The 24,657-nt window shown below is 35.9% G+C and overlaps 2 protein-coding genes across 7 annotated transcripts in view; both read right to left on the reverse strand.

Moving 5' to 3' along the window:
* Positions 1-24,657, reverse strand: part of AKT3 (AKT serine/threonine kinase 3) — a 380,155-nt gene that overhangs the window by 32,308 nt on the left and 323,190 nt on the right. The gene's annotated exons all lie outside the window — the stretch shown is intronic.
* The window catches only part of CEP170 (centrosomal protein 170), a 95,362-nt gene that overhangs the window by 2,840 nt on the left and 67,865 nt on the right, over positions 1-24,657 (reverse strand). For 2 of the 6 annotated variants that reach the window (XM_083856851.1, XM_083856847.1), the window contains 7 exons: positions 20,312-22,117; positions 14,435-14,669; positions 9,718-9,895; positions 8,075-8,242; positions 7,711-7,799; positions 3,121-3,214; positions 478-529 (listed from right to left, as the gene is read on the reverse strand). In XM_083856851.1, the coding sequence (XP_083712977.1) occupies positions 478-529; positions 3,121-3,214; positions 7,711-7,799; positions 8,075-8,242; positions 9,718-9,895; positions 14,435-14,669; positions 20,312-22,117 (2,622 nt within the window). The remainder of the gene's footprint in view (positions 1-477; positions 530-3,120; positions 3,215-7,710; positions 7,800-8,074; positions 8,243-9,717; positions 9,896-14,434; positions 14,670-20,311; positions 22,118-24,657) is intronic. The other 4 variants (XM_083856850.1, XM_083856849.1, XM_083856848.1 and 1 more) reach the window with 4 other exon arrangements.

Below are 24,657 nucleotides of genomic sequence, written 5' to 3' on the forward strand. Positions count from 1 at the left end.
CCTAGTACCATTTCATTTTATTATACTATTAACAGATTTGTCACATATATTTATATAATTATTTATATAATTATTTCCAAAATTGTACTAACATTCATTACTAATTTGTCTCTAAATGTGGTTAATGACTCTTCCTGAAACACTCTTTTAAAAAAAATTATTTGCTCTCAGATTAAATCTGAATACTATAGATAAAAAATATAGGAAATTTACAACTAACATAATGATGATAAGCATGGACCACTAATCTCATATAAAGAGGTATGATCACTCTTCTGCTTTTAAAAAAAACAGCCATGTTTGTTTATCAAATGTATCAGCAGTTATGTGATAATAAAGTACATAACTGATACTGTGAATAGATTTTAATAAATCACAGCAGCTTTGTTTCATTTTATATATACACACATATAGATATCCCATTTAAAACATTGAAGCAAGCAACCACAGAAGAGAAAAGTGAGAAAGGATTTGTACCTTGCAGCTGCTTCTCAACTCGTTTCAGTTCCTGTAAGATTGATGATATTTCCTAGAAAAGAAACAACCACGTTTCATTACCATAGAATTGGAAGAGGTCAGAAGAGCCCCTTAAGCTTTAAGTCCAGCTGTCCACCCAGCACTGCCACTGTACCTGTTATATCACTAAACCATCACCCAGTGCCAGATCCAGATACCTTCAGGGATGGTGACTCCACCACACCCCTGGGCAATCTGTTCCAATCTGACCGTTCCAATCTGACCATTCTAACAGTGAAAATCTGAATCTTCCCTATCCCATCTTAAGGCCATGATGGAAAAAATAAAGGAAATTTCCAGTATGGAAAAAGAGATTTAAATTACCTCTCAGGAGTGAACAATCCCCCTCCTAAACCTGTCCAACTGCATTATGCTATTTGGTGTCTCTCCTGGCACCAGGAACATCCCTGCTGGTGGTGGCCCAGCCATGGGCAGCAGTGCTGGAGTGCTATGTCCCACTCAGAAACCCAGAGCCCTCTGCACCGACTGCCTGCTACCATCCCCATGGCCTCATTCTGGCCCTTGCTCATCTGCCTGTCCACCTCTGCTCAAGCATAGACTCAGCACTCCTCTGCCTTATAGATTTTTCTCCACTGTGCTGCACCACTTGTTAACATAACCAGAGCCACAGTAATGCACTCAGAAACACAGCAATCATTAAATGTACCACATCTTCAGTTGCAGCATCACAGAATATCCTGAGCTGGAAGGAACCCAAAAGGATCACTGAGACCAACTCCTGCACAGGACACCCCGAGAATGTGCCTGAGAGCATTTTCCAAAGGGTTCTTGAACTCTGGCAGGCTTGCCAGAGTTGTGACCACTTCCCCGAGTAATTTCCCTGGTTACAGAATTAGCATATTTACATTAGTATAAATATGTAAATCCTGCAATTGAAGGATCCTACACAGAAGAATAGTGTTAACCCAGCTGCTGAGAAGAGCTGTCAGTGGTGTTCTAAAGCTGAGAATTTTCAAAGGCACTGATTTCAGAAAACCATTAATCCATTTCAGAAAGCTGTTCTGTACTAAGTAGTGTGATTTTCATGGGTGGCAAAGAGATTGATTATCTTTAAGAACTTATTGTCTTTAAGCAGATTTCACATCTGAGCTGGACATAAATGTTCCAAGGACAAACAAACATTACTTAAAACTGTCCTCTCAACTTTTACTGCTCTGTGGTAAAAAAAGGCATTGCATTTGAACAACATATTGCTCTGAAAACTAAGCAGAAACTTGAAAATCAGTGCATAGACGAGAAGCTCCCAAACAACCCATAAACTTTCAAGCAGTGTGAGATCCTTTAATAGATTGAAAAAAATTCAGTAAAATGGTGAACTTGGGAATAAATATACAGCTAACATTTTTCATTTTTAAAGAGTATCTTAAACCCCCATATTTAGGGGTTTTTAGACTATAAAACACTAAATTTGGATCTTATTCTGGACCGGGATAAGAGAAACTCCTTACATTATAGTATTTCTAAAGTTAGAAATTTCCCTGAGAAAATTGCTTAATTAGACTTTGAAAAACCTAACAAAAACTACCAGCAAATCTATTAAATTATAATACTGAGTTACTAATGATTGCTCTTGATAAATACACCATTCTGCAGAAATCACAGGCATGTCTTTTATATTTCCAGGAAAAATCAATCTGGAGTTTACTAACTGACGATGAGCTAACAGAGAAGTTCTAGCCTGTTCAATGCCAGAGGAAATGTATTCACATTTGAGCAGTTTTTGCTCCTACAAAAGAACCTGCCTCTGTAAACAGATATTTTTAACAGCAGACTCTGCAGATGGATAATGCAGCTCAGCTCTGCCTGCTGTCTCATGCAAGGATGTTTTGCAAACCCTAGCTCTGTGTTTAGAAGCAGAGGAGAAGTGTACTGAGACACAACCTGTGGTCTGTCCCCTCACACTGTCACACAGTCTGGTCTTGAAATGGCCTGAATACAGAATATGGTTTATGGTTTCTGAATGACAGAAACCATAAACCGTAGCTGATTTATGTAATTAGGCTATTACATAAAACAGCTGGAGTTCTAGTGGGCAACCTATGGTTACCACTTCCAGACAAAAGCAACATGATTATTTTTCACTGAAAAGTCCTTTTACTGCAATGTGTCTATGAATTATTTTCATCATATACATTAAAACACAACAATTCCTCTAAATATTAATAATCAGTATTAATACTGTTAGGTATTACATATTAAGTATTAACAATTAGTAGGTAAAGTAGTTTTAAAATTGTAAAACAACTTCATTCAAAAGTAATCTAACATTCAAACTAATGGTTGTTATCTTTTGTTAAATAAACATATGTATAAACAAACATATATGGTCTATGTATAGTTTGAATCTCTTTTACTGCATTTTTTATATGAAAATTCACCTGAATAATTACTTATTTCTTACTGAGACAGTAAGAATAAGTAATTACTGAAGATTAGGTTAATTCTTGAAACATACTTAGTGTCTAAATAAGGGCTTTTAAAGATCTTTGCCCTAACGTCACTGAAACCACCACTTTCCTCTACTGATTACTTAGCCATGGGATGAACAGCATAATCAGTCCCAGAAAAGGTAACTATTCTTACCATGCTTGATGTTTTCACAATAGGAACTTCACTTTCAGCTCGTAACTTGTTTTCAATTTCTTCCCAATTTCTGTCTTTGTCCTTAAATAATATTCTAGAAGAAAGAAATCCAACAGTATGTTTAAAATAAACTCACAAAATAAACTGAAAGATTAAATAACATAATAGGAGAAAACAGCATAAAGAGTACTAAATGAAAATAAAATATAAAATACTGAAACCTGGCAGAATCTACATAGTTTAAATTTCCAGGGAATCATACAGGCTTTCAGCAAAATCATTATTATTGACATTAAAATGGCAGTTTTGTAGCTAAATACTTGCTTATGGTATATATACCAGACACAGCTGGTTATTCCCTCCAGCACTTTTTTAATTTTTTAAAAAGCCAACACAATTTTTTAAAAGCCACAAAAGACACAATTTTTTAAAAGCCAACGATTTTACTGTAGTGAGAAAATTCCCCATTAATACTGCACTTTACAATAATTGCAAAACAAAAGATAAAGGAATTCAACTTTTATCTATAAGTTCTAGTAGTATGAGTATCACTCATATTACATGTTTAAAGAAGTCACTTCTAATTGTCAAACTCCAAAGCATACTGGGAGATTCCCATTTTTTCATGTTTTGCTTCCCTGCTTGATTTTTTTTTATTTTCATTGTCGTATAATAAACATATTTGAAATTTCTCCATTGGCGCAATCAGGAAAGAAAAGGAAAAAAACCTCAACAACGTGCAGACATTTAAGGTCTGTGAAGTGATACCATGATGACACAGAGGAGTCCAAATCCACTTTTTCTCTAATTGGTATTTCAGAGATAAAAGTTCAAAAATAGCTGCAGTAAAACTGCTAAGCAAACAAACAACACAATTTCAAATCATGGTCCAAGAGCAGTATTTTAAAAAAAAAAACCTATTCCTGTAACTAGGTCTCTAAGGAAATAATTTTTAAGTTGGAAGTTCATGACACAGTGAATGTCACAAAGACTAAGCATTTGAAAGAAAGCTGTGAGCCTTAGGACTGCATTTCTGTTCACCTTTCTTCAGTTATGTATATCCTATGGAGAATTTCATTCTCCATTATTATCCTGTTAAGAATATCTAATTTTGCAAAATATGTACCCTGTCTTATTTTATTAGTACACAGATGTCTGTAGTCAACTCATCCAGGAGCTGCTTTAACTCTTCTGTCTTTGAGGTCTTCATTCACTGCTGCTTTGGAACAAATTTATGTCAGAGGTTTCACTGTGAGGAAGTGATGCTTTGATGACACAATGTCATGGGATGGAGGCAAGTGACCACTTCTGCCAGACTTGTGTGTATTCATGTACAAACCATACAGGGAGTGAACATTAATACATACTTTTTTGGGGGGGAAGGAATAAATAAATTAAAAATAATCAGAACTGCAGTGAGGAAAGCATGAAACATTTTACAGCCTTAACTAGGGTCATCATCTTTTTCAAAAGTTCATCAGAGGTCTGGCAATTTTTTTTTATGTTCTGGAAGGGAGTAAAAAAGCTTGCAAAGCCATACAACCTGGATACCAGAAATTTCAAATACAATGGGAAATTTAGTATTTGCTTGTCATTGAGGAGTTCAAATATCCATTAAAAAAATGAAGAACATAAAGCAGAGACAATGAAGTCCTTTAGGGGATCATAATTTAAAGAAAAAAACCAACTTCTGGAAGTATTTGATTTAGCATACAATCTTATGCAGCTATACCTTCTTTAATATAATAGCATTTATATCACTCTGGAAATCAGCAGGAACATAGAAAATAAGGCTTTATTTAGCAGTAAACAGCACTAGAAAAAAAAAGCTATTGTGGTATTGTGTGATTTTTCATTTACCTTCTTGCCATGTTAAAATAGTTCTATCCTGATGTATGTGATTAGTGCCTTTGCTTCTCTATGTGGTGCTTTTAGAGCTAGAGTTCTTATTTCTAAAATTTAAAAGGTTCTCATTTCATTGGTCACTTTATTAAAAAAGAATGGAAAAAAATGAAAGCATTAATTAGAAATTTTGAAACTGTTATTATTTAAACTATAAAGTGGACAGCCAATTTGTTTTTACTATAAACTTAAGAAGCCTATTTCCTTTTTTACTTCATCTTTTTGAACACTTTGTTTAGCTGTTTTTTTTACTTCCTGGGGGGGTCATCATCTCTGTCTTCTTTGCTCTTCCTCTTTCTTTTCAAGTTAAAGGATATATTTATAAATGCCTGTTGCCTTCTTCTCTTGCTTCTTCCTACTTTCTGAGCCAAATCTTGATTGTGCTCAATCCTCAGTTTTCTTTTGGTGCACTTTGCAGGATGCACAGCAAACAGCAGAGGCCAGCAGGCAGTACCTCCACTGCTATGAGTGCTTTGCTGAGATTCTGCCTGACTGGAGAGGCACTTGCCTGCTACAGGCCAAGCCAATGACAATGCACTCACATTGCAGAGAACTGATAACACTGCAGATCTTCTCACCACAAAACCTGCTTACCTCTTCCCTTCACAACCTCTGAAAACTCCAGCAAGCTCATCGTAACACACAAAAGCACAAACACAGACTAGGTAGAGAATGGATGGAGAGCAGCCCTGGAGAGAAGGACTTGGGGGTACTGGTGGATGAGAGGCTGTACATGACCCAGCCATGGGCACTCACAGCCCAGAAACCAAATCCTATCCTGGGATGCATCAAACAGAGAGTGGCCAGCAGGGCAAGGGAGGGGATTCTGCCCCTCTGCTCTGCTTTGGTGAGACCCCGCCTGCGGTGCTGAATCCAGCTCTGGAGTTCAAAACAGAAGAAGGATATAGACCTGTTGGAGTGAGTCCAGAGAAGGGCCATGAAGATGATCAGAGGGCTGGAGCACCTCTCTTATGAAGACATTGTAACTATTCTGGGCAGAAATTTTAACTGGATTAATTCCAGAAAGAGGAATATCTGCTCACCAGTTGGCTGAACTCAGGAATTTCAAAGCAAAGCTAGGGTAAAAATCTGTAATAGTACTAGCTGCCTTGTATGTTCCCTAAAAAGGCAAAATTAAAGTGGCATTGTTTTTCTGATTCAAAATATTAATGAAATTATAAATAACATGGCATTATTCTAACCCATTCCGAGGAAAAGAAAGATTTGAACACAGCCCTGGGGAATATGCTAAATAATTCCTTATTAATGGAAGTTTCCTGCATTTTTATAGAAAAAAGCAATTCTCCTTTAAGTATGTATAAAGTATTTGTAGATATGCTTGTATTTATATCATACATGATCACAATATTACATTCATTAGCAGCTGACTTGCCTTTTAAGATCAGCAAATTAATCAGAAATGTATAAGACCTGAATCTAACATTACCCGTAAATCACACAAATATCCTTAGAATAGGATAATAGAAATGAGTTACAGGCTTTTACCGAACTCATTCTTCACTTGGTGATATTCTTCCTACTAGAAGTAGCAGGACTAGAAACGGAAGTTAGCCTACAGTTTTAACCAATTCATATAGATTATTATTTTTCTTCTTGATTTCTATGGTCAAATCTTTTTTGGTATTCCCATTAGAATACAATCATCAGATATGTTCATATTTTGCTGCTTTTACTGGTTACGTCACCCTATAGTGACATAAATTTATGTTGTTTAATCTGTCACTCATCTAATATTCCAGTATCTGACACTTCCAAAACAAACCAATCAATTACAGACCTAATATTTTTTTGCATTGAGAAAATTATGCATTGAATTTAGCCAAAAGACTTCCTGATTTTTAATGTTCTCTATTTTTAAGTTATTAACTGCACAAATACATGAAGAACGCATGAAATACACAATCCTGAATTGTATATCTGTATTAAAAATTTTCTTCTATTCTTGTCAACTAAAGTGGTCACCAACAGGTTGTACACTCACATATTCAAGTTAAATGGAACTGTCAGTAGAGTAACATGTTACTATTTCTAAAATGTCTACACTTTCTCTTAGCAACTATGGCATCTAATTAAGGAATCTAACTATTTAAGGAAAAATTTTCAATTAAAAATGACAGGTGGCTACATCTGTTGGTTTAGGAGTCAATAGGGATCACATCTCCAGAACAAGCCATTTTTCAGAAGGATTTACTGAAACAGCTCTCCTCTGTCCAATTTGTTTCTTTTTCCTAAAATTAAAAATCCCTACAACAGCTTGGCAAACCTACAGGACCAAATTTTACAGTTCAGCAACATTTTAACCTTATCTTTTAAGGAAGGGAGTTTCACAAGACTTGCATAGAGGTTGTGTAGATTTTGCAGAGTATTGCATATGTTGGAACAGCTCCTCTGCTGGATGTTGCTCTGTCCATGTAAAATTTCCTGATATTCCTCTTCATATAAAGTGAAATAAACAGAAGGAATAATGGAAAAAGTATTCATTCCAAATCTTTTGAATGCTAAAAAAATGCCATAGGTAAAGGTGCTTTTTTCAAAGACAAGTTTCTACTACGTACTTTTCCTCTGTGACTATTATCATAGTAAAAAAAGAGACATCTCTTTTTTACTGCTGGGAATGTTGTTGGGAACAGACATTTTCAGCAGTAACAACAATTTTTAACAACTCACCTGATTTTGCCAGCTGTTTTGTCTATGGATTGTCTTATCTTGCGAGAAAACTGGAAGACTGAGGACAACAGCAAACTGTCCCCCATAACCTGCAATAAGTTTTTAATAACAAGGATATTATTAGTTTAATAGTAACAGTTATAGTATCTTTAACTATAAAAAATCTTACATATGTTTTAGTTAGTATCATATACAATGATACTTGAAGATTTTGCCAATAAAATAATTCATAATTTTTTTCCAATACTCATGCCACCTGCTAGAGGTAGCAGAGACAGGACAATTTCTAGAATATTAAGTGGGGAGATAATTGTCAAAGCTTAAAATCGACACATTCTTAGAGAGAATCCTGTTGTGTGCTCACTTCATCTCTGCTCCAAGTCCTTCTGCGGGTAATTGTTGGGGGATCGAGGGCCTCTGTCAGCTGAGGTCTGGCATCACTAGGCCGACCATTCCCTTCCGGGGGTTTCGCATGCACTATTGGAGGGATTTTTCTAAAATTGAGACTTTCATCAAATACTCGGTCCACCAACTGCAGGATAAAAGAAAAATGAAGTTCATGAAATCTACTGGATACATCCAAAAGTCAGATTACTGGGGTTTTTTGTCCCGAAACAGTTTATAAGATGCCTATCAAATAATGATGATGATAATAATAATAATAATAATAATAATAGTAATAATAATAATTCTGTTGTCCTCTATAGTATAAAATGATTCATCTCTTAGGTAAGAGTATCTTGTACAAATGAACAAGATTTGTTTGTTTGTTTGTTTTTTTTAAATACTAGACATATATAGCAAATTTAGAGTACCCCACTGAAATTCTGCTTATGGGCAGGTAACATAATAGCTACCTATAAATTGGTACTGAATAATTTATTCCTTTGGATAATGGAACATATCTGTGGAATTAGGAGGATGACTACTCTGAGATTTAGGGTTTTTTTCCAAATTAGTCATAGCATTACAGAAGGACCTACACTACCTAAAGGAGATACTGCCACCTGCAGTCTGTACACAATGCACTGTATTTTTTGAAGAAGAAAATAATTATTTAATAATAATAAAAAAATGGAGTGATCTAATTGGATCCGAGAAAAAGAGCATTTTACTTCTTTAAAGTTTAGTCACAGTCTATGAGAATTAAACCTAAAATCTATGTGAGTGCATTTAAAATTTTTCTGAGTAGCCAGCTCACAGATTTCTTACTGCTGTTTATATCTTTTTTTCCACAGAAAAAGACAGTATTAAACTAAGTGTATTAACCAAAATTTATGCACACAGAAATGAATAAAACACATTTTGAGAGGAATACTATGAAGAAAAAAAATGCATTAAACACTTACAACACATTATTATGATGAATTGTAACAAGGCAGAAAGTGATGATTTAAATTCAGATTAACATGTTTACCAGCATTAGACCTGTGATGGTTACTAGAACACGTTAGTCAATATACTCATAGAATAGTACACCAGAGATAGGCAAAGAAAATAAGAATTATTAGAAGCATAAAGCAAACTTACTTCAAGGCAGTTTTTGACAATGTTATTAAGAAAGAAAATCTAAAGTTAATTGATGGTACTACCTAAGTATTTCAGTGTTCAGAAGATGAAAGCTTTACGTCACCTGTGGAAAGAGGGACTTTTTTGTTTTTAATAGCTAAGCAAAGTATTAAATGTATACATTTATATATAGTTGTGCATACACACTAGTATCTTTAAATGCACTTAGATACCATCCACTAGTATCTAAGGCTACAGACAAGCAAGAAACAAATTACTATCTTGTCCTATGTTTCGTGGAAAAAAAGAGACAGACAGATAGTATGCATCCTTTTGACAAGCTGTGTTCACAAAATAACTTCTGAGCAGTTTATTGAAATGTAAAGGAAATTTAAATCAAAAAAACCAATGTAGAGCTCATGCATACGGGTTGAGTGGAAGTAACTCAAAAGGCTATGCAAAATGCTAAAAGCAAAAGAAATAAAGAAAAGGAAGAACCTTATGCATTTCTCCATGAAGATCTCCTACCTCTTCTCTAGTGTCTATGGCAGAGCCAGGGGTGGTGGCAGCAGTGCTTACTGTGGTACTGGGGGCAGTGCCTGATGAAGTCACTGAATCTATCTCTCCTGCTACATCGTTGATTTCCCGTGCGATGAGAGCCAGATCTTGACTGATCCTAGTAATAAAGAGAGTGTTACATTCTCCCCTACAAATATTTTTGGGCCAGTAGAGCCCAATCTGCAGCCTTTGAGGTTGTAAGTTCTAGTTCCTGATAACCAAGCTATGAAAACATGCATGTCTTTCTAAAGAGAAAGATGATTTGTAGAACAATAAAAGTAAATTTTGAATGAAGCTTTTAATAGCATGCCTTTCTAGAGGAAGAAGGTGGAAGGTGATCTCAAAAGACAGAGTATCCTTGTTTTGTTCCTAGGATTCAGACAGATGTGTGCAATATGCAGTATCTCCAACACAGACGATGCATAGGAAATATGCTGAAAATACCACACAGATGAGCTGTGTAACATGGCAGTAAATCTGAAATGTTCAGAAAACAATTTGTACCTTATTTGTCTACTTGAAAAAACTGTTTTCAGGACTTCTGATTTTCTAGCAGCAGAGCACCTCAGATCAAGCTGCTTATGGGCCTGAAATTCCAGACCAATACCCTAAATCCTCAAATGTAGTCAAGACAAGTTTTTCAATGGCAAAAATAGAATATACCTTTAAAAAACCTGGATACGATAGTGTTACAAAAATACAGCTGAATTCTCAGCCAAAGATTCTTTTTCTTTTTTCTGATTCACTGCATCAAAAACAAAACTGTTTTGCTCTGGCTTGCTCTGCTTTTGCTACTCCTCCCCAGGACACCCAAAAAAAAGGAGGGAACAAGACAAAAAACCCCCACAAAGCAAAAGCTAAAAGCCCTTTCTAACTATGGAATCCTAATCTCCAGCTTGGATCACGGAGTTGGGAAGAGCAGACAGCCAAGTGATCCCCTTTCACACTTCTGCCTGACAGCACTGAAGGCACAGAAGCCGATGGTGACACCAAGGACTCGGAGAGGTGCAAGCCCTCGCCACTCAAGTGACACACCCTGGGCTCCACAGAGACTGATTGTTCAAGGCGAGCTTCCTTCTGCTCTTAATTTTCACTTTGTCTTGAAGTCAAAAACAATGGACACCACTGGCCCAGAGACAGCTTAAGACTAAGTGAACTGAATTTCAACTAGAAAGGCAAACATAACTAGAGAAATATCCAGCCAAATTCCAACACTGGATTTTATGGCTACTCATCAGCAATCTGCAGCGAAGTGCAACTCTGTGCAGCTTAGATACACCTATAATTGGAAGAAGGCTGTAGACAAATATTTGGCAATTTACAAATGCCATTGACGTCCAATATTCTTAGTAATAGAGATACTAAACCAGCTATTTCCTTTGTTTCATACAATCATCTAAATTTTTCCTTAAATAGAGAAGTTGCTACTATTCACATTTGATTTTCTGGGACAAATTCTGGTATTTAATGAGCAGTTGTGAAGAAAATAAAACCAGGAGATTTCAATTATCAGCAAATTTTCCAGAAGAGGAATGTCATAAACATCATAATCAAAAGTAGCATGAATTAACGAAAACTTAACTCTTCACAGAAATCAGCAATGCCTCAACACAACACAATCACCTCATTTGAGTTCTTACCACAAAATCAAAATTGCATTACGTGTCAGATTTCTATATAAAAATTAATTCAAATGAATCCTGGAAGTATCAGATTAAACAGTTCTAACATCAATGGCAAGCAACTTGGTTGATAATTGCCACAGTCAAATAGCATTTATGTGAACAAAATCTGGAATCATTTTCTATGTGACAGTAAGCTATAGTTCAGTATTCAATTATATTTCTGTATAAAAACAATATAGAGCACTAAACAAGAAGCATTGTGTAAAGATTATTAGAAACCAGCTGAGAGCTGACCCTGACTTATGAAGTTTTCAAGTAATTCTACATTAACTTTCAAAAGCAAAAAAATTTGCTTAAGTGTAAGGAGTATGTTTTGTGTAATCAGGGACAAGAGACTTAGGCTTTAGGTGCACACTATTTACTTCACTACAACTGTAGGCTGCCTTGCAGATCTCTACTGCTTCCTGCATCAGACCTAGCAATCATACAAAGCAAATCAATGCAGAGAGGCAAAAATAATAAACCTCAAATTCCCTAAATCCCTCAGCCCACTCCAGAAAATACTGCTTTAGGTTCACTCGGTGAGCAGACTTAAGCAGCAACACAGCTACATAGGGAACAGACTCAGTTTCCAACACATAGGAAAAGGTGAGAACACAGGGCTTGGTACAGAGAGAGCATGACCATCTTTTTCAAAATCCTAGAACTCTAGTTCTTATTTACCCGTAGTGAAAGAATGCCCACTGTTAGAAAAAAAAAAACACAAGGAAACAGGAATATGTCTAAGATATCTGTAATAGTGCTGAACTACTGGATTACTAAAAACATTTTTATGCTTAGTCTACTGTTACACTCCCTATACTGAGCCAGTGGATTTTGTACCAATACTTGAACATCCTTAAATAAAATATTGTGAAGCTCCTGTTGTTCCGAAGCTGCAAATTCCTTCCAGGTCAAAGTGGCTTTAAATCAAGTTTAGTTATTCCAGGAAATTTCTCTAAGCACCTCTTTCAAATTTTCACTTTTATTAACATCTGTAAATCGTGAAGTCTGTGAAAAGTGCAAACTGGGTCAGTCATGAAAGACCAGTTGGAACACAGTATGATGGTAACACTGATGCAATGACGTTTGCCATACAGTTTCTACACTATTTTCTGTTATGCATGTATTTTATCAAAGGCTTATCCTTACATCTGCCTAATCAGTTGTTCAACAGCAACAACAAAAATAAATCAACTAATTTTAATGAGAGCATATGACTATCTATTATTTTTTTAAAAACTCTGAAGAGAATTGAAGGGACCCTGAACATAGAGGCTGGATTGATGGCTGGGATGGAAAAAAAACCCAGGCAGGCAATAAAAGACCCCATGGTTAGCAAGGAAATAGGAGCAGAGACAAAAAGCATCTTATAGAGGACAGAAGTTAAAATTAAAGTTAGGGAGCAAAAATGTGAATCACTACAAAGATATGGAGACACAGAAAGGATGAACTAGTGACCTATAACAAATGCTCTCAGCAGAGGCTAAAATTGGTATTGGAAGCAGTGACAACACATGAAAGTAACCTGAAATTTCACAGATGCTGAATGCTACTTTTCTTTACCTTAAATAAGCTCATTTAATGCAGGTTGAGTGAAATCTCTACATAAACCTAAAAATTTGGCAGTACTGATCTGAGCCTCTCAACACTTCCACCGAAAATAAAGCTGGAGGTGTAGGAGAAGTACGCAGCCTTTAAAACCAATTTTAAAGCCAACACATCAATGTACAAAAGGGTAAGAATCCCAAGAGAAGAGAAAAACCTGCAAACCTAACCATCAAATGAGTTTTGACTGAATCATCAACTACTTTCAGTGTCAATCTCTCCTAAGTGAGCAAAACATACCAATAAGTTTCACTGAGGTAGAGGTTCAGCAGTACTATTTACCAGGAAGAACTAATATCCTATGGCTATCAATTCTTTTTCCCATATACACAGTCCTTCCTATAACCATCTCTAACTTTATACTTCTGAAACAAAAGAGATGTTCTGGGAAGATGATTTTGAAATGTTTGTTTCATTATTTATCGAGATACTATGAAACTCCCTGAGGTATTTTCTCTGTGCCTCTCAGGCCTCTACATCTTCCCTTTGCACAGATCACACTAGAAAAACAAATGTTGAAAAATATTACCAAGATCAGTAAAAAAAAAAAAAAATAATGAATCACACTAAGCCAAATACTTCCACAGTATTAAGAGAATACTCCACACTATCAAAATTACTCTTAAATGAAAACATATTTCTTGTTTAGGCTTCCCAATTAGAGTTCTGTGAAAATCTTTGGAACCTGAACACTGACATCTAAGTATTAAATAACATTTAGATGTTTTGTGCAAGCTCTCTGAAGTTTTCACTGCCTGGGTGTTGCATGATATGGGAATAACTGGTTACCAGAATGTGCAACTAACTTCTCCTTGGTTCACCTGAAGCAGAGTGGTACCAGCAATAAAAGAAGTATATGACATACTAATCTCACAGACTTGCAGCAAAAGAACTACTTTTTTGGTGAATACGCATGACTTAAATCAGAAAGTACCTAACATGAAACAATGTCTTGATAAATCAAAAGTTAAAATGAGAATATGGTTTCTCACATTCCAAAGTTTACTTTTTTTCTCTTTGTCACCTGGGATTGATCTGAAATTTTATCTCAATATCTAAAAGCCGTACAACATCACATACACTTCAGCTTCGGGAAATACACAAAGTACCCCTGCAAGTCCCAATAATGCAACTGAAAGTTCATCTTCTGGGATTTGGCTATCACAAATCAGAAGTTACTATCATTTTCCACTAAAAAGAGATGTGCTGCTAATGTGAGTGTTCTGTCTGCCAGTCTCTCATAAGAAGCTACCCATGCAGCGAGTGAAGAAAAGCAGTAAGTAGTGACACAGAAAATCCATCAGCTCTCTTTGCCCTCTGTGCGCACCTGTACAAGTGGTTAGATACAAACTCTGTTATTTTAGGGGCACTCCTTTCAAACCAACCTTGCTATCTCTTCCCGGTGGGCAGTCCAGTCACGAATGTAGTCTTCCTGCTCCTTTATCCTGTGCTTGAAAGTGTTGCTGCTTTGAGCTGCTGTCCCAGCGCTCTGCAGTCGCGTGGTTTTCAGGGCTGGAGAGGTACGTAGACGGGTATGTTTAGGGGAATTACGGTTTGATCCGAATTCATCTTCTGAGGTGGAAGCATAATCTGTAGGAAAGCGCCTCCATCTTGCACTTACTAAATTAGTTTAATTATTAAAAAAGAATTATTATGGCGTCTTTAATAAGAAAAAGCAGCATTATTTCAGTAACATCACAAAAATACACAGCTATTCATTATCCATCCCCAAGTACCTCACAAAAGGTTTATTTACTACATCTTTAAAAGAAAGCTACAGAATTTGTGTTAAATAAAAATATTGATTAATAAAAACATAAAACTAATGCTCTTTGTATAGTGATGAGTGAAGTTAAATGTAAAAGCCAGTGACCGTATATGAGCTCAGACAAACTGTATTACAAAACAAGGGCCCAATTCATTAACATTTAAGTATATAGTCAGAGTGCACTTTTTCTGCAGATTTTTTTCCCAAATTTCATTCAAGGTTTATGTGATACACACACACAAAAAAAGAAGAGATATGAAGGAAGGATGGAGCTGGCACCAAGCCTGGAATGCATGCTTACATAAGGAAACATGAAACTCCTAGGTGATGCATAGGTCTTTTCCAACCTTAATGCTTCTATGATTGTGTGTTTAGTACAGAAAAAGAATATGTAAAATGATTATTATGTTATGAAAACCTGCACCACATCCATAAGAAAAGCAGGCTCAGAGAAAGAAGTATATATTCTGACATGCAGCACATAATGCATTATACAGCCATGTTGCTGAGGACAGCCTGAATTACAGGAGAACTAAAACTAAGTAGGAGGCTCTTGTCCCCTTATGAGTTACTGAAGTCTAGAAAATGGATTTCAGATGTGCTGTCCTCAAACATTTCCAGCAGGCAGAGATATCACCAAGTGTAAAGAAATCCCCATCACCACAATCTGCTAAAATGTTGCAGGAGATTTAATACTCCAAATTCATTGACATTCATCAGGCTCTGTAAGCACTGCAGAAAATGAAATGTGTGTGATCACCTACTGGTGATTGAAAAATAATAGAACTGAATTATGCAAATTTTTTTTAGTATTAAAAAATGCAAGAACTAATAATGATTTCTCCTGACACATCAGAAAAACCAACATTACAAATGAAGTATACACCACTATGAATTTAAGTAACGAATAATGGAAGTAATTTTCGTGTTATGCAAAGATTATGGTATGTAGAATACGACATTGGTGCGTAAGCTTACATCCCTTCCCCCATATAAATAATGAAATTTCAATTGCTGAAAACAAAAATAAGCTTCTGTAATTTTTTCAGTTTAAATGTGGATTTCAAATTATGTCCAGTTCTACTTTTTAAAAAAATTTCTAACTGTATTGCATTGTATTGAATTGTCTCCTCAATCACTTTCTGATCTCTTTTTGGAGGTTTCGAAGTTTGATCTTAGGGAAGTAAAATATGAGCAGAAAAAGTACATTTTCCCACCAACAGCATGCAAGCAATGTGTGACCAAAGTCCAAAGAGATTTATGAGTTGGGCCCACATTTTTTCATCCATTTTTGTTTAAAATCTTTGTCCCAGTTCAAATTACATTCTTCAAAATAATCATAAAATTTATCTTAAAATCTCTGAAGTGAGATAGTTCAGCAACTCAGCACTGTACAATGAGCATATGTAATAATATATTTAAAAACTAAAAATTGAATGAGAAGTGAAATATCAGAAACAGATTTGATTTCTAGTACTCTACCACTGTAAGTTTCAACATCAGGGTCTGGGTCTGGGAGAAGCTTGGATTTCTCTGTGTACAAAATAGTGTTTTATCATGTTAATTCGATTTAAAACATTCAGATCAGAAGCATTTGCTTAAATGAAATATATTGATGAGATTAGTCTTAGGTCCTCGTTTCCACCCACACTTTTTTAGGAAAAGATTATACTTTCAATCAAAAATACTGAATTTTGTAAAGGCTTAAACATTTCAGAGATACTAACTGAAATGACATCAATAACAAACATTTGTAACATTACTTAGTATCATAAAAGACCTATTATTAACACCATTAAATTTCAAGGCCTTGAAATGTTGGGGTGTTACATATTATCAATGTGTTTCTCTTTAATATGAGGACAAAGTTATTGTAGCCCTAGCAGTAAAAATCTCAAAGTTGTGTAATTCATGACAAGCATATCCAAGCATGTTTCCCAGTTAGGTAGCTATACATATGCATATATATGCTTTTAATATTGTGTTTAAATTACGCAGGCCCAAAATGTCACTGTAGTTTATGTACATTTCTGAAAGCTGTTGTGCAGTTATCTCAGACACCAACGACTATGAATATCAGTATCACTACCTAGAAAAACCTCCAAAACCCTGACTAAAATAATCAGGATTCAAACCTAATTTAGTGACTACTCTGTGAGAAGTATAATAAGCTGGCAAGTTTGGTGATTTGGACAAAATACTCTCACTTCAAAGATCTGAGAATAAATTTTATTGAATATATTCCTTAAAAAAATTCTACTCTCATTGATGCATTTACTACTCAAGATGCATCCATTTCCAAGCTCCTACTACTAAAATGTACTTAGTAAGTGCTGTTTTTCCTCCATTATCAATTTCTTTTCTCCTCCAGTTACCTCAACATCTTTGATCAAACTATCTGCTGGCTATTTGCAGTGACAGCTAGGTCAGCAAGTCAGCAGAGCTGCCAAACACAACTGGCTGCTCAAGGTGTCTTCTGTTCTGACTCAATGCTTAATGTTACAGTTGCAGCTTAGCACTTTTGCAGGAGGTTTGATCCTGCTGTTTGTTGTGCGGAAGCACAGCTCCTTCTGTAACATCACCTTCAATTTTCCTCCATTTTTGTGAAAATAGGTCTTTGGTCTCCTCTGTTTTTATTGATCACACTCTACTGTTTGATGATGCAGTGCCTTGATCAGACCTTTCACTGCTCATCCTATTAAGTTACTAATTCTACTTCACTGTCTTCACAGTGGTTTTAGTTATCAAGCTTTCTACCACAGAAACACTCTGGTAATGACTTGAATCCTGACAGTTCTCACCCAAGATGTTCCATTTATCTCTTTGCCCCTTCATATAGAAGTAAGCAATACTTCACTGCATCAAGGATTAGATATGATTCTTGAAATTACAGACTTGCTGCTAGCTTTGACAATTTTAACCCTATCATGTTGCAATTAATCCACATGAAGTACAAAACAGTAAAAGAAGTCCAGAAACTATATCTTATTCTTGCTCTCTTTTTACAGGTATATATGTCTGAACACTGATTTGGAAAGTGCAGAAATAACTTTCTCTTTGTAGGCTGGATTTAAGAGGCTGCCAATGTTTACTGATCTGCAATGTGGTAGTGTTAACCGACCACTGATGAGATAACCCATGGGACATATTTAACATTTTGAGAGCAGCTAGTCCTCTGGTAAAGGAAACAAAACCCCAAACCCAATACTGGTATTAATCATTAATTTTCCAGTGTTTCTATATCCAGGGAGAGAAGAAAATCCATCCCTGTTACACCTTGATTAAATGTGCCTGAAGTAAAACATATTCAAACAGTTGAGGCACTTTAGGCAAGTACTTCATTAGTACTTTCCAAAAGTGCTAAAATTAATTGAATTATTGACTTTTCTAGAAACAAAATTAAATTGAGGAATTAAAAATGGCCTATATGTAGTTGGAGATGCATTTATACATGCACTCCTATATACACTATAAGATTATAACCCTTCCCATGCAATTCAGATTTTCCTAAAGTATAATCTAAATAAATCAGTAAAAAAATTTATAGCGTAATGTTACTGATACAGACAAAATTTAGAACTCTAAACCCTAAAAAGTAGTAATAATATTTTTTACTTATATAGTAACAAGACTTAATTGGTTTATTTAGCGATGATTTTGTTTTGAAAGTATCGGACTGCTTCAATAATTGCTTTCAGATTCTGGCCTTTACATTGACAGGTTTCTCTGTTGATATATATTAACTGATAAAGTTTTATAAGATAAAAGCTATTACTACTGTAGATTTTTCTAACAATGGTCTTTCAAAATAACCTAGAGTATTATCTTGGGGTATCCATGAGAAGATGACATCTTTTCTTTCTTGAAAACAAGTGTTTGAGACAAACTACAGTAAACTTTGACACGGGGAAATAAATATTTAGCAAAGACAACAAAGTGACAGACTAATAGAGTAAGAAGAGAAAGATACACTTGTTTCTCTTAACAGAAGCAGCAAATCACTTCAATGCAGAAACCTGGGAAAAGTTTAGGAAGCCTGTGGTACTTCACACAGACACAAACCTCAAAACTCTATATGAGTTTTGTGAAAAACAAAAGCAGTGAAGTGACAAACAACATCTGGGCTTTAACTTTTCAAAAATCTGTATTATCATAATGTGAACTAGTACCCATTATTAAAATAAAGTGTCTTAACTGACACTTCCCTTCCCTACTGTTGCCACCTTTCAGGCTGCATTGTCAATTCTAAATTTTGATTAAAATTGAAAACATGCTGCTTACAAGGAAAGATCAAGTTTTTATTGAAGTGTCACCTTTTTTGGGTACCTTTGTAGACACCTGTCACAGTATCAGAGTGAACTCTACAGTTCAGCAAACACCTCATTTGTACCTCAGCAAAAATTTCTATTAAGCTAATCAATGACACAGCCAAAAGTAACTCCCTGGGGAATACACAATGCTAAGAATCCTGACACAGTCCACTTATGATATACAAGCAACAGAAGGACAGCAGGAATGTGGGAAATTAAGTATCACAGCGGCTTAGATCAAGTCTGAATGGGATGTAGCAACATTTTGGTGCACTGCAACACTGGAAGCTACTCAATTTTATTCTGAGACTGTGGATTGACTGCAAATATGGTAAAGCTGGTAACGTGGCAATTCTAAAAGCAAGCAGACGTTTAGATACTCGTTTCACAAGGCAGTTCAGTTTTTTATAATTACCATGTTTTATTTTGATAGATTTAATACTGCTGTTGAAAAAACTAGCTTCCACACTGCTTGCACTAAGAATGTTAACTTCTAACAGAATAGTAGGTTAAAATTTGTAGATTGGAAGGGTTTTTCCTTCCAAATGTAAGACAAGGTAGAGTAACCACCACACCAAAGAAGATCAACATGACCTAGAAGTCATGATGAAATCATAAATTGCCACAATCTGGAACACAGAACGGGAAATAATCCAAGATAAGGCATACTCTTTAAAAGAAATTACTTTATGATATTTAGTTAGATAGTACATAGTTTTTCAATTCATTATTCAATGTTATTATTCTTATTTAAAAAATCCCTGCCTATTTACAAGCCAACCTTATAAATAAATACTATATCTTCTCTGTACTAAATAGTGTTGCTGACCTTCTGAACTTCAACTTCCATGGTTCAACTACCATGGAAGAGATCTTGGGTCCACTTTTGCACTAAAACAAATGATTGCTGATGCATTTGACTGTCCCGATTCAGTTCTGTTTTACTGGTTTCAAGATGAAAACATATCCAAAAAGTTAAAGGATTACAATTCCTTGTCTTTATAATTTTAAATGAGAAACCTCCACAAGATCTGCCATGGAAGCCTCTTACTCCAAAGAAAAAGACTGCATCAACTAAAACTCAATAGTTTCATAAGAGATCTTTCTTGAACAATTTCTTTAAAAAAGCCACATGTTAAAAACATTTAATATTGTACAAAATTATTTCAAATAATCTCACATACCTGAGGGAGAATTATGAGCCGAAGCCAAAGATTTGGATTTGGAATCCGAAAGTCGAGAAATGCTATTTGCTCGAGTTCTAGCAGAAACTTTAGCGCTGTCTCCTCCCGTGAGCAACCTTGAACCGCTTCTGATAATTGCCTCTGGGGTACGTGATGAGGCAGTGCTTCTGGTTATTGTTGCTTCAGAATCGCTGCGTGCTGACAAAGAGCCAAGTCGATTTCTGCGAGGCTGAGCGAGTAAGTCTATTCTGGAAATATTTCTCCTCCCTGATGGAGGTTTTGACGTAGAACTTGTAGTGGACACTTCAGATGCTACTGAAGCCTTATCGGCATCCGCGAGCTCGCTATCTGAGACTTCACCAAGGCGTGCTCTGCGCAGGAGAGAAGTCCTTGTGGGACGAGGTCTTGGAAGAGTGGTAGATTTACTAGACTGCCCAAGTCCAACTGGAGAGGCTTTTGATTTAGCGGACTTTCCTTCCATCTTGGAATGTACAAGGTCGTCTGCTGAGGCAAAAGGAACTCTTCCATGTGATTTGCCAGAGTAGGTTTCCTGGTCAGATGATAGGATATCAGAAATGGCAGAATGAGGTACGCTGGATGTTTGGTCATCATCTGTCAAATCTACTGATGGTTGTCTCATTCTTCCAGTGGATTGCACAGTTTTGCGAGCGTCAGCTCTAGACCCACCGTCTGAAGATCGACTCTTAGTTTTCTTTTCCATCTTTTCTCTGGCACTTGTAGAAGATTTTAAAACATCCTTTGAAGGCGAACCAGTGGAACATCTATCTTTATATAAGTTTGTAAAGCTCTTCCGCTTCTGTGTGGATTTTCTTTCAGTGTCACCAGTAACAAGACTGATTGTGCTGGCTGTATCAACATCTGATTCTGGTGATATGGAATTATCTCTGTTATAACTAGGAGTGTCAGGACCTTCATCGGTTTTATTTTCTTCACGCAATTTAGCTTCAAGGAACGCCATTACAGCTTCTGTATCTTTTAAAATGAGTGTTGTATCTATACTGGAATCAGTGTCCATGGAATCACTTCTGTCACGCAACCTGTTTGCAGATACTAAAGGCGCAGCAGAACCACTCTGCTTATTAATGTGAGGAATAAGTTCTATAGGTATATTTGTGCTAGGCTTATCTATAGTAAAGCTACCTTGCCTCACTAATGGTTTTGAAGATTCCTTTTTTTCTCCTCCAAGTACTTTAGGACTTTGTCCTCTAATGATTTCCTCATTTTTTCTTCTTTTTCCCTCAACATGTGCCAACTTAATTTCTGCTTTATCTGTAACATGTCCAGGAACATTGTCTTGATTATCCATAGTTTTGGGTGACATAATCTCCTCCCTACCTCTCTCAACCTGGTTTGCAGCAGATTTTGTAGAGGACAATTTTGATGGTGTCCAGTGTCCTTGCTCCTTTCTTTCTTGTTGTTGAATTTTTGCTAAAGCTTGTTTCACCACGGAAGTTTCTCTGCTGGTTTCAACTCTCTCTTTACTAGAAGAGCTGGGAAAAGAAAAAACTTTGTCTCCAGTAGCTTTGGGTGAAAGACCATTCATTGTTCTGCTTGACTTAGCATCCGAGGCACGAGCTGGAGTTTCTTTCTCCTGAAGTTCAGTGTCTTGCTTTTCACCTATTTCCGACCTCTGATGAGATACAGCTTTTGGTTTTGAGTTTTCATTCACTTTCTCCTCTATGGGAAGCTGTGGAAGTGTCCTCCTCTTTCGCTCACCTTGGCTTGTCATAGAAGCAGCTGAACCAGCACTTCTAACAGAAATACCAGACTCACTGATGTCTGTGTCTGAAAATGAAAGAGAAAAATATATTCAAGAAGACATTCAACAGCAAGGCAAGTGGAAAGTTTAAATGTTTAGAACTGCATAAGACTAATACAACATAAAACAGAACTGAAAATCATCAGTCCATCCAGCTGTTCTATGGCAAGATCAATTATATTTAGACAAGTAGAAAAACATTTAACAAACTCTTTTACCCAGCTGAGTCAAAGTTTTTGCAATCTCACAGTAGGTTAAAATAGGTAAGAAATTGCTGTTTTATCAATCAGCACACCATTATAACAGGAAGTGGAAAGCAAGTCTTACATTCTAAACACCTTTAGGATCAGACTTCAAAACTACAAAAACAGTAAGATCCTCCTTCTTCCTCCCTACTTGCCTGTTCCAAACTCAAGGTCTGTCTCATGGACAGACTACAGCCTCTCCCTGTGAGGCCTCGCCTCACTCAGCAAGAATCTGCAGTGCTGGGAGACACTTCTCAGCAATACTGAAAAGCCCCACTCGTGAACATAGAACTTACTATGGCTGAGAAAGAAGCAAAAAGATTGTTTTTATCTGAAACAAGACACTGCAGTATAAAAATGTATAGAAAACATATACAAAGCATCTAAAGAATGCTGTACTAGTGCTAAAGCACTTTCATTGAATTCACAGAATGAATGTGGCAGAAAAATTTCTTTGGCAGAAAAGCATGGTCATCCCATGGACTGCTGCAACTAATAACTGTTTTAGAAACCAAACTTTATTTTTCCACAGTGATAACGACCGTGCCCTCCTTGCCCATTTAACACACACAGTGCTGTCAGAAACAAGCCTTTTGTTACTCAAAGGTGATAGAAATTGCTCTATGAATTGCTCTGACTTTGAATATTTGGATAGAAAAATTCTTTCTGCAGTTCATTTGTCTGCTGTTGCAATATAATGTGACACTTAGTAACACACATCAGTCAATTCCCTTTTTGCCAGGAGAGATCTACAAACAACTGCTTTGCATACCCTGTTGGGACTTTCCTATCACAGCTTGCCACCAACACTGGTTGCTCCAGGAGTAAGAACTGGAATATAAGGTTTCTCTCTCTGCAAGAATTCTCTAAGCATTAAATTGAATATCAACAATCATGCTGTATGTATACCTGCTACTTTCTATCCATGCTCTTCAATATTTCTTTTCTCTTAGCAGTGTCAAAACTTTGATGAAGAATGCAAAAGGACTCACAGCTTTTTTTTTCCTATAATCTATGTTAAGACACTGATTTGAGAAACAGTAAGTACCTCTGAAATCTAAGCAAGGTTTTCTAATTCCAGGATTTTTTTTTTCTTGAAAATTATGAAACAAATTGAAGCTTTAATGAAAATCAATATGATTGTCATCTGTGGAGACTGACTTCTCTCAGACATGCCTACCAGATCAAATATTTTATACATATATAAGCACATAACTTGCTTCTTGGTGAATTTCAAACGAACTTTATTAAAAAAAACGCATGGAGTTGTTCAGCATCATATTTGGCTATATATGTGTTAAGAGTAGTTTAAATACTAAGATTTCTAAAGATGATACAGATATCTAAGTCAACAAAACACGTTGTGAATTGGTTTTTACACGTATATATTAAATTTTATTTTCATTACACTTTTGGTGCTTTGAATGCTTTATTTCCTCTTTAGTATTTTAGAACTCTTGCAGTATGGGTATGCACTATACCGTAGTTACTTCACTTTCTTACCTTAGTTCTTATGTTGGTAAAAAAAAGTCTTTACCTCCCCAAAGAAGATCCTAGTTAGTGCCTCATCTGAAAGTGACCATTTAAAACACTACAGAAATCAAAAGACCACCAAAGCTCCCAATTAGCCACCCAAAGGATCAGTCTCAATAGCAACGATTTTAAGTGTCCTGTATGTACACACCAATGCTTTCAAATGGTGCAAAATTTGCTCTTTATTTCCATTGTCCTGTGTGTATCAGATAATTTTATTTTTCCTCTTTGCATCTCTTTTGACTTTTAGTATCTTAGGCAAAGTTCAATGCTTATGAGAGGAGGAAAAGCTACAACAGAAGCCGTGGTCACTGGTAAGAATTGTTTCATGCAGTGGTACAGATATATGCATTATGCAACATCAAAAGCAAAACTTCTTTGTAAAACTTCTCTCAGTTATGATAAAAACCTCTAAAGTGAAATTGGCAGGAAGAAAAAAGCAGAAGACAAGTAACTTGTTTATAGTTAAGAGTGAAGATGTTAAAGAATAAATCATTTCAAAATCAGAAATGTGAAAAAATTAAACTATGGAGAGACATACCCTGAACATCTGGCACTCATAAGAAAGGAGATAAGGTTGTTCACTACTAAAGAGAAAGTTTCTGGGTTTTTCAAGAAATACAAAAGGTCTTCTGCATTTCCAAGATAAGGAAGGATGCTATGCTTCAGTAGAAGTGTCTCAGGTTGGACTGTTTAATAATCATTACACCAAAGTCCATTTAGACTAAGAAGGATGTAAGGGAAGAAACATACTATGCAGACCAACCCAAACTGTATTTAAGTGAAAG

The sequence above is a fragment of the Zosterops lateralis genome, assembly GCF_965231275.1.
Source record: "Zosterops lateralis genome assembly, chromosome: 3".
In the NCBI taxonomy this organism is placed as follows: domain Eukaryota; kingdom Metazoa; phylum Chordata; class Aves; order Passeriformes; family Zosteropidae; genus Zosterops; species Zosterops lateralis.